The sequence below is a fragment of the Buceros rhinoceros genome, unplaced genomic scaffold (genome assembly GCF_000710305.1).
Source record: "Buceros rhinoceros silvestris isolate BGI_N320 unplaced genomic scaffold, ASM71030v1 scaffold5563, whole genome shotgun sequence".
Lineage (NCBI taxonomy): Eukaryota > Metazoa > Chordata > Aves > Bucerotiformes > Bucerotidae > Buceros > Buceros rhinoceros.
In genome coordinates this window covers 39,477-50,277 of record NW_010401719.1, presented here as the reverse complement: position 1 = coordinate 50,277, position 10,801 = coordinate 39,477, and the positions used below count along the sequence as shown (strand labels likewise).

Below are 10,801 nucleotides of genomic sequence, written 5' to 3'. Positions count from 1 at the left end.
AAGAAGAGGCACCAGCTCTGTAATCCTGGTATAGATCTTTAAAACGAGGCACAACATAGAACTGATTATAAATAATCACCAAATATTGTTTTAGATTTTTGCATGTTTTGCCTAGATCTTACACCTGAAGAGCTGCACTGTCCGTAGCCTTGACTATACCATCTCAGGAAGGCAACACCATCCACGTTGCTGTGAACATGATGCTTTCTTTCATAAGACTGCTTTTATTGCCAGCTGAAGTCAGAATCTCATGACTTCAGCTTGGGTACTGCTGCTTCAGAGAACACCTTTTAAATATTAAGCAGATATTTGGAGTGTGTAAGAATGGGACAAGAGAGGGAGGAGGATTGAAGGAGGATGATTTTGTTGTATCGGGACTGTGAATCAGTGGTATTGATGGAACCGAATCACTCTTCACCACAACAGGAAAACTTCGTACAGTTTTCCTGCTTTAAAAGGATTGTAAGAGGAACCTTATAACAGCATTATTTGGAGGAAATGCCTGTCTGGTGAGTTCACGGGGAGCAATCCTAGCTGGTGAGCATGAAGTTGTGTCATTTTTATGTAGGTATCTCAAATCTGAGGAGCATCCATTTGCAAACTTGTCATTCTAAGGTGTTAACTAGCAATGTCTCACAATCGTTCCGGGTCTGGCAATGACTGTTCTGCCTGTCACCCTCTCTGTGATACAGAGCTGAACCTTCTAAGAAACCAAAATCAGCCTCCAGCTCCCCTGCTTCCTAGTTCTGCATGACTAAGTCATTCAGCACGTTACAAGTGGTGTTGCTCACTCCACATGCATCGGTTGCCTGTGCACCAATCCCTGTCAGCATATTTCTGCAGCGGGGTGGTTTAGCATTGGGCCATTAGCGTAAATTAAATCGCTTGAGTCACAGTATTGCCCTTTCTGCATACACCCACGTGAGGCTGTTACGTATGTGCAGCTTCTGGAAGATACCTGGATGATAGCGGCACTGCGAGTGCCCTGCCTGCAGAGTAGGAACTTGTGTACACTCAGAACACAGGTACTGGTGTAGAATTTACATCAAAATGAGAGGAAGTGAAGAGTGAGCAGAAGTATGTGTTTTGTGTGACTATAGGAATCCTCAAGAAATTCTTTTCAACCAGGGGGTTATAGGGAGAAACAGAATGAAAGCATCTGTGTCTGCTGGTGGGTATATGTGACTGGGCACGTGGCTTGGGGTCTGCCAGCTGTTCTCCACAGCCTCTCATTTTTCTGATGAGAGCCCTGTGCTCTGGCTGGGCTCTGCTGTAGGGCACAAAGTCAGCCACTTTCCTGCAAGCTTTTTCCCATCTGAAGATGAGAATCAGCAGTCACTTAAACACTTTCTTGTTTAAGGATGTATCGTAATCCTTGCTGTTCTTCTCACGAATGATCTATGGAGCAATAACAGCAAATTGACGATTTGTAGAGGATACATTTGTAGAAATAGATTTTCCTGTGCTTACAGTTTTCTGCAATTGACTGTTTAATTTCTGCTCCAGCGGTTTCTTCTGGGTGTAGCTCACACTGCTTAGATGTCTGAGAACTTGATCGTGCATCAGGTATTCAGGCATCAAAGCATGTGCCTTATGCCTTCACACAGCAGCACGCAGAAAACTGCAAGTGCAGTGAAAGAGGTCGCCGTGAGAATCAGGTCCTCGCGGTTTACAGAAGAGGCTGAAACAGGGAAACAGGCTGTGAAGAAAATTCTCTAAGATGAATAATTCCTTTTCTCCTGTTGTCAGCTGTGTTGTGCAGAAGATAAAGTCCATCTCCTCATTCTGTGGGATTGCCTTTGCTCCGAAAGGCGGGTGGTTCTCTGGGCACTGAATGTCTTCCACAGCCTGTGCCCTGGCTCACCAGAGAGCTCCAGTCTTTTCTCTGTGTAACTGTGAGCTCCTCCGCTCAGATTGTGACCTGTTCAGCGCCAGCTTACTCTGCCTTCCTGCTGTGAGGGGGAGGTTTATGCTTTTTTCAAGGAACAGGGAGTGAGCAAGGTGCTTAGCACCCTTGAAAACCTTCCCTTATTCTGTAGGTTCTAGTGAAGGACAAACCTCAGAGTGTGGGAGGTTGCAGGTTCAACTCTTAGACAGGTTTGAAGAGCCTTTAGGATTTCACTAGTCTTAACTTGTCCCTTTCCATGCGGGGGAGGCTGGATCGTGCTCCGCAGGTACGGCTTTTTCTGGGCCCCAGAGCAGGATGGTTGCCCTCCCCAGCCTCCCTCTGTCGCTGGCACTTGGGTTCACAAGAGCGAGCTGTGTCCTGAGAGCGAACCGAGGGCCTTTTGCCTGCGTTAGAGCATCTTCCGGAACATCACAGACTAAACATGTATTGTCGATACTTTTCTTTCATGCCTATAAATCTCCACAAAAAATATAGTCCTTTTCTTCCGAGCAAGAGACAAAGGAAATGATGCTGGGGTTTTAAAACCCAAATGCACATAAGGGAATCACTTTCCAGTCACGTGGGTTTGTATTTCCCTGTTCGTGCGGATTTCGCTGTTGTCCATCCTGAATTAAAAAGGACAAGGGGAGACCTGCTAACATATCTTATTTCTTTTCTCAGTATTTCTGGCTTCTAGTACTCTCACGAGGTTTGGTGGGCATCGGTGAAGCGAGTTACTCCACTATTGCACCGACCATCATCGGAGACCTTTTCACCAAAAACACAAGGACCCTAATGCTGTCTGTCTTCTACTTTGCAATTCCTCTTGGCAGGTAAGTGACAGAATGCTTCTTTCATCTGGCTTTGGCTTTTCTCTTCAAGTAGGCTCAGACAGATCTTGATGGTTTTTCTGTCTTTGGTTGGAATGCTTTAGACAGGAAAATATTGTGAGCAGTGACTAATTAGTTGCAGGAATCAGGTTCTTTTTCTAGCCCGGTTACGGTTCATGTGTGACTTTTGGGAATTAGTAGGAAGGATTTTATTTATTTTTTTGACAGCAGTGGGATGGAAATGGAATCAAAGTATTTTAGCTGACTTTTTCTTAGAATTATTAAATTAAACTATCATTTTGAAAAATGTTCTATTGGTTCTCTGAATCGTTGCTTTGATTCATGTGAGGTAGGGTCTGTAGGCAGGGTCTTTCAGCTTGATGTGAAATCAAGATCTCTTAAGACACTGGATTGAGTTTTCCAAAGTGAGCAAATGGGTCCCTGCTTCTACCAGACAGTCTAAGTATCAGTGGTTTCAAGAGGAGTGCGCTTTATAACCCCTGGCAGTGCAGGGTGAACGGTTGGACTCAATGATGTTAAAGGTCTCTTCCAACCAGATGATTCTGTGATACATAATTTGGAATTTTGACTTTAAAAAATATTCCTAATTTATGCTCAAATTCTGCCCAACCTTGAATTTGGCCAGTCTGACGTGAGTTTGAAAAATGTGGCTGAGCTAATCTCAGATGGCTTGGTAGTTGCCTTAGCAGTGGCCAGTCCATTTTAGTGCTGTTGCCACTGAAATGGGAATGAGGAGAAATTGTGAAGACTAGTGTAGACACCAAGGCTGAAGAGAGAAACCGTCATGATTGTTCACTCTCGTAACGCAGAGCAGTGGAGAACAGCCAAGCCCACAGATGCCTGGTGAAAGCAGGAGACACATTTGGAGTAGTTATTTTTTCTGGCCCTTTCAGCTGAGTTCCCGTATCAGCCCAGTGCGGTATCTGATAGCTGGGACAGGAGGGAATCTGTGATTTTTTTAATGTTTTTGGTTTTTTTCTAAATAATAGTTGACTCTCTATCGTGAGGTTGTAGGCAGGGTAGCTTCACATGGTCTGCATACCGATTCCCAGAGCTGTACAACATCCTGTGCAAAGGTGGCACCATGGGTTCATTCCAGCAGGGAAAACATGGGCAGCAGTTGAATCCCCTTCGTCCCAATTCAGGGGAAGAAACTTCTGGAGCATTTTACAAGTTAGAGCACTCATCCCTGAGCTAAAACTCACAAACATCCCTTTGCTGCTGAGGAGAAGGAGATAGCCAAGTCCTCAACTGGTGAAAAGATTATTTTCCCAAGAGAGCCACAGTGCCAAGGACTTGATGATCTTAAAGGTCTTTTCCAACCTGAAGGATTCTTTGATTCTATTTGCACAGAGAATTTGGTGAACTATGGCTAGCAAGAAATGACAAATACCCACCCTGTTGAGCCTGATTCTGGGGTGTAATTATCTCAATATCCAACAAGACGTGTGGATCCATGGTTTGATTTTGTGGCCTGTCTGTGTAAAAAGGCCAGTTTTGGGTGATTGTGGGTGGCACCTCCAAAGCTTATCAGTCTGTTCACTAAAGGCGTGTGGTGGCTGACAGCTGCTCCACAGCAGTCCTGGCAACTTTTAGCCAAGATGATCTCAGAAACAAATGCAGCAGTTTTGAAAACAGGGTGTTCACATCTCTTCGGTTCACTTTGAGAGAAGCGCGGTTACGTTCATCTTTAGCTAGTCTCTTGTGAGCCACCTTTTGCTTATGGCTCCCTTATCTTCAGAGGGGATTTCCACACTTCGGGTCTGATATTCTCCCATCAAACTGTTGCATATTCTTTCTTCGGTTTTCTTACAAGCTTATGGGAAATGGTCTCTTCACAGGTAATTAGAACCAAGTACTATTAAATGACAAGAAAAAATTTAATGATGGAATATGGTTTGTCCTTGAAGGGCACTTCTTAACTGAGAGCTTGAACATAAAATTATTAAGTATTCATATTAGTGCACAGAAAGGCCTGATGTAGAAATTAAACTGGGAAATAAATTCTTTTTGAGGCTTTGTTCTCATCCACCATAGAGTGAAAGGTCAGCTATAAATTTGAGATCAGGGTCTAAATTTCCATGAGGTTTGAGTGTTTTTAGATCAGTGGTGTTGGGAAGAGTTACATCTTAGCCACCACCCACTTCATCCTCCGTGTTTCATCCTGCAGGAAGAGAGAACCTTGGGCACACCGTGATTGTGCCTCTTAATCTTGGTTTTAGAGCGGCTGTGATCCTGGCACTCCGTTAAAGCTGCAACTGATTCTCTTTCTATTTCTTGCAGTGGCTTGGGTTACATCACTGGGTCAAGCGTGAAGCAGGTTGCTGGAGACTGGCACTGGGCATTGCGGGTAAGCCACTCTTAGTAACGTCTTGGTAACAGTTGCATGGGTTGATTGGTGACAGGAAGGGTTATATCACACAATACCTGTTATTATCTATAGAAGGTAAAGGATTGAAAGTTACTTCTATGGATATTAAGTGCATAGCAGATGCATTCTCTAAGCAGATGGGAAAGGTATGTGGTTTTGGCTCGTTGTACTTGTTTTTTCCCTGCCTGGGAGCAAGAATTTTCCAATCACTTTACTATCAGTCAACCATGATTTCTTGATGGGGATGGGAAGACAAGGCATTGGCCTTAAATCAACTCCACAGTCTTTCAGTCCCCTGCTGTCAAGAAACTCCGAGAATGGCTTCCTGCTTTGAGGAAAAAACACTTTGTTCCAGTTTCCGCTTGTTTTTCTGCCCTGAGACAGTCGGTTTCCTTCTATTTTAACCCCTTGGGACCTTGATAAATGTGTTGAAAAGATAATACGCTCCAATCACATATGCACAAACAGATCCTGCACACAAAGATGTCTTGAAAGAGCTGAGAGGAAGTGGCCCAGCAGAACTGTTTTCTGACCTTTGTCACTCTGGGTGGCATGAGTCCCCGTGAGGTGCATTCTCTGGCTCTGGCACTGCATGAAGACAATGAACCTCACGAAGCTCAGGCCAACACCGTTTATAACAGCAGGTGATGAATTACATGGGTTCCCATCCGAAGCAAACGTGCCTTTCTGTGACACAGGCCGTTCTCTCCTTGACCAGCCAGGGTAAGCAAAGCCAGCAAAATTGCCATGAAAGTTCATCTGCAGCTGGGAGAGTGGAGAGGAGTTTCCAGTGGTGAACTTGAAATGAGAAGTTTAATCGCCTACAGCTTCACACCACCTCGTACAGCTTCACACCACCTCGTACCCTAGCAGAAATACTCTAAGGGTAAAATTAACTTTTAAGCAGAGGCTGGCACAAGGAATAGAAAACCCCAAAGCCCCTCCTGGTCAGTGGGCTTTCATGAGGTTGATTTGTTGGAGCACTCTTGTGCTTAGATCCGTAAAACCGAAATGATTGATTTGTGTAAAGAAATCCTCACTAGAATCTTTCTCTTCAGATGAAGCATCCATACTTATCCTGAGAAATCCACGTTCCCAATATCCTGGAATCTTTCACCTGCCCTCGTTGCCTTTAAAAGACTTCTGCACTCTCCCAGGAACTAGTTGGAGAAGGTTCCCAAAGAGTTATACATCACTGAGGCACCATAGTTAGGTGAATCTTGGTACTGTAATAACCCAAAGGAATGGGCTGCCTTAATCAGGGTATTCTCAAAGCAGCCGCGTCCAGAGCGAGGTGAGAGTCCAGGGCACGGACAGATTGTACAGATTCTGGCTAGTGGTAAAGAACCGAGTCACTGAAAGGTATTCAACGTCATCTGCTTCTTACTGACTAGTCAAAGCAAACCCCGCTGACTCCTGTGCTAACTCCCTGTTCCTTTCTCGCAGGTATCTCCGCTCCTGGGAATGATAACAGGGACACTCATCTTGATATTTGTACCTGCTGCTAAAAGAGGAAACGTTGAACAACTCGGGGCACAGCTGAAGGCTCAGACCTCCTGGCTGAGAGACATGAAAGCACTGATTAGAAAGTAAGAGCGCTCTAGGAGAAAGCATGCTTTGCCTCTGATGCTCGACTGGAACACCCAGTGGCCTGTGCTTCTCACTGTGAGACTGGAAGGTGACAACACGCAGGGAGTTGCAGGAGGCTTAGTCTGTGGTCCTAGGAAAAAGAGTCACATTTTCCCGAGATACTGAATGCAGTGACAATGTTGGGTTCCAGCTTATGCTCTAGCCTTTCCAAACCTGCGATCTAAGAGTCAGTCTGCTTTGTTTGGCTCGTAGTTCAGACAATCAGGGGTTTTGAAGTGTGGAAATTGCTGTGTTCCTGTATTAATTGTTGGGCTGCTGTTGTTCCGACCCTTAGATCCTTTTTCTTCCTTGAAAGACCTACTCTGCTGAGGGGAAAAGGAGAGTTAAAGGCCAGAGCAATTTAAGAGGAGAAAATACACAAAAGCTTGCTCTGTATGACAAGTTTAAATATATGTTTATACAACCACGTGGCTGAATGCACAAGAGCTGACTGTGCTTGTGTCTGTGCATAACGGATCACATGCTCACGAGTGTTTAAGCAGCTGTATTTCCTTCCAGAAATGTGAATGTGCAAATACTTGTGAATTCAGTGTTCTATTGGAATTCTGATGGGAAATTTCATTTTTAGAACTGCTGGCTCAAATGCCTTCCTGGCATTGTCATCCAGTATAAAAGGGAATGCAAAGTGATGATGGCTCATTTATCCGTGTTTCTAGATCACTCGCTTTGGTAGTTTATCCGAGTAGTAATCAAATGGTAGCATGGATGGGGAGGGAGAAGTGAAACTGGTCATCCAGGTAAACGGGATATTGCAGTGAAAGCCCTGTAATCCACACTCATGTCCTATGGACTAAGTACTCTTATCGTCTTCTGAAACAGTCCCATGAAACATGGTCTCTGAGAAGCACCTCTGAAGAGTAACGTACAGTATTATCAATGGAGCGTCACAGATGCAGAAATGTTCCATGCCCTTTAATCGCCACTGCTTTGTACCTTGTGTTAGCTCTGCCCCTTGGCAACGGGAGGTGACAGCACTGTGTTTTGTCACTGAAGCGCTGGCTCCTGTCCCAGGGCTCCCGCTTCTTCGCTTTTCCCACTAATCCTTCTCTTGGTTTTGCCTCTTGCGTCTCCACAGCCGCAGCTACGTGTTCTCATCATTGGCCACCTCAGCTGTCTCCTTTGCCACCGGGGCTCTTGGCATGTGGATCCCTCTCTACCTTCACAGAGCACAGGTCGTGCAGAAGACAGCAGAGACCTGCAATTCACAGCCCTGTGGCACCAAAGACAGGTGAGATTCATACTCCGCTGCTTTAAAGAGGGGGGGAAAAGGGGGTGGGAGCTTGTTTACCAGAGGAAACAGGCAAGTCCCACAGAGTCAAATTGCTAGAATGCCTGTCATTTCCTCTAGGTCTTTGCAACAATGATAGGAAATGCTGGGACTGTAAACTAGGTTTTATTTCTCTTCTTCATTGCATGAAGTCAAACCAAGGGAGAAGCGATGACCTCAGCTCTGTCTTAGTTCCCAGGCTGTGGTGCAGAAGTAGGAAAGAGACTTTTGTCTTTGCATTAGGGGATGTTTGGAGAGCTGAGAATTTGGTTTCTCAAGACCCATACTTATCTGTGATAGCAGCAGACAAAGCTGGCAGGTTGGGTAGCCACAGCGGTGGCGGTAATTCAGAGGTTGGACTGGTTCCCCTAAAGGCTGCAGAGACTAACTCTGAAGACTTGTTGCTGTGTGAGAGGGAACTGCACTGCGTTTCATTGCTCTGTGTGTGCTGAGTTTGGCTGAGGGACGGTGCAGAGATGTGGGACACTTTGGTCTGGAGTGCTTGATGTCGTACAGTGGTTTGGGTTTTCAGTCCCAGTTGTAACGTCACTTGCAGCACATAAACTGTGAGAAGTAGTTCATTGTTTTGTGCTTCGCCATGATGGCACAGAACATAAAATACTAAAAAAGCGTTTCTCCAGGTGAATAGATAGGGGAAACTGCCTTTTGTCAGCTCTTTTGCTTTTTAGCTTGTGAGGGGAAAAATAACATGAGGAAAACTGTCTTGCTGTAGCTGCCACCTTCCCACCTCAAGTAAACTACTTAGTGGTTTGGATTACCATCAGCTAGAGCTCCCAGCGGGCAGCCTCAGTCTGTCCTGCAAAAGTGCAGTGAGCAGAAAATCGAGCTCCAGGCTGACTGCCCATCTGCCGCATGCACAGAGGAGTTCTCCGCTCCTTGATGACACCTGTATTTTGAACTGCCCTGGAGCTACTGTAATGCAGTTGCCGAAGATTCGTAATCCAAGCCCTGCACATAGAACACAGAGAATCCTTGACAGCTCCTGGCTCTTTAAATTTAAATCTACACATTTCAAATGTGTAACAGCAAAGGCAGGCTTCTTTGAAGTGATCTGAAAGGAGTTTAGAGTCTCATTAGGTTTCCCTGCCCTTACGCTTACTTGTGCTTGCTCTGTCCACAACTATTTCATTTTCCCTTATGCGATCCGTGTGCAGGTTATTCCCTGGGTTTCTGCATGCACGATTAGCTGTACGATGCACTTGATGGGAAGCTCAGTTCCACACAAAGAAGCAGTGGAGCCCTTTGCACCTCTTTGTGTGTTGATCGGTGCCTGGGTACGAGGCTGGATTTCATATGCTGTGTTTTTACTGAAGTGCAGGGGAAGAGGGCAAAAACCACAAAATCACAAGCACTCTGCAGGGCGGCTCATTTAGTTGTTTTTTTTCAATTTCCAAAGCCATGTGCAGATTTCCATTAGTCTATTTACCCTAATAATTTGTTCAAAGACCATGCCTACTTTGGGGGAAAACTCAAAACCCCCCAACATTTCTCATTTTTTCTTTCTTCCTTCTTTTTTTTTAATAGCTTGATCTTCGGAGCAATCACATGCTTCACTGGTTTCCTGGGAGTAATCACAGGGGCAGGGGCAACCAAATGGTGCCGGTTAAAAACGCAGCGAGCCGATCCACTCGTCTGTGCTGTTGGCATGCTAGGATCAGCCATCTTCATCTGCCTGATCTTCGTCGCTGCCAAGAGCAGCATTGTGGGAGCCTATGTAAGTATAACCCTTCGCATATGCCAGTCTCCTTTTCCTCTCTCTACCAAACGCCGTAGAAGACTGCGTGCACTGTCCCCTGCAGGGATTTGAGATGGTGGTCCTGCTTTTTCCCCATCTGAATGTCCTTCATTTCGGCACTATCTAGATGTGCCTGGAGGGACGATGGTATCTCTGCTGACTCATCAGAATTCAGAGCTGGGGTTGCACGGAAACCTCTATCCTTACCTCTATTGCCCCGCCAGATGTTTTGGTACAGGAAAATTGGCCCCTTCCCTTGCAGTAAGGATATTGTAGCTGCAGTGGTACCAGATTATAATTGCAGAACAATTTGTCTGTGGGCTTGTTTCTGGCTACCTATTAAGTACCATTAATTTCCATAACTAGGCAGCTTGCTGCAGACCAATATTAATCACCATGTAATTTCAATTTGTTGTTATCTGTGTTACCGTAGCCCCTGAAAGGCCTCGTCATAGCCAGGAACCCACAGTACTTGATGTTGCACAAACGCAGATCAAAATACAGCCCCTCCCTGGGTGTTTATAGTCAAGACATCAGATAGATCCAGACAAATAGACTGAAGCGAAAAATTAAAACTCAAGTATAATAATCCAGCCTCAGGCTAGAATCTTGCTTTCGGTAAAGAGTAGAACTCCAGTACACTGAACACCCCCGGGTTCCCTTTCGATGTAGTAGAGGGAAGCCTGGGACCTGGGGGAATTTTTTGAAGGGAAAGCGTGAGATGGTTGGAGCAGTGGGATAATTTCTAAAGCCCACCCTTAGTGTTCACACAGCAGTGCACCCTCCACCCAGCAAGAACAGCTCCTTTACAATTAACCAACCAACCAAGCTCCTGCAGTTCCTTGTTCCTCTGTATTTCCAGCGCTAGCCTGGCTGTGGTTGTTTTCAGAGCGTTTCAATAGCTGCCATCGTTATGGGGAACCACAGGAGGAAGAGGGGAGGTTTGAAAGAGTTCAGGCAGAACCAGGAATGCTCACTCTGGCTAGTTAGGACGTGGAACAAGCCGAGTCAGGCTTCT

The 10,801-nt window shown here is 45.5% G+C and overlaps 1 protein-coding gene across 1 annotated transcript in view; it reads left to right on the top strand.

The window, feature by feature from the left end:
* Nucleotides 1-10,801, top strand: part of SPNS2 (spinster homolog 2 (Drosophila)) — a 56,017-nt gene that overhangs the window by 20,043 nt on the left and 25,173 nt on the right. The window contains exons 3-7 of the mRNA XM_010132365.1: nt 2,570-2,721; nt 5,023-5,089; nt 6,557-6,699; nt 7,836-7,988; nt 9,573-9,762. Coding sequence (XP_010130667.1) covers nt 2,570-2,721; nt 5,023-5,089; nt 6,557-6,699; nt 7,836-7,988; nt 9,573-9,762 — 705 coding nt within the window. The remainder of the gene's footprint in view (nt 1-2,569; nt 2,722-5,022; nt 5,090-6,556; nt 6,700-7,835; nt 7,989-9,572; nt 9,763-10,801) is intronic.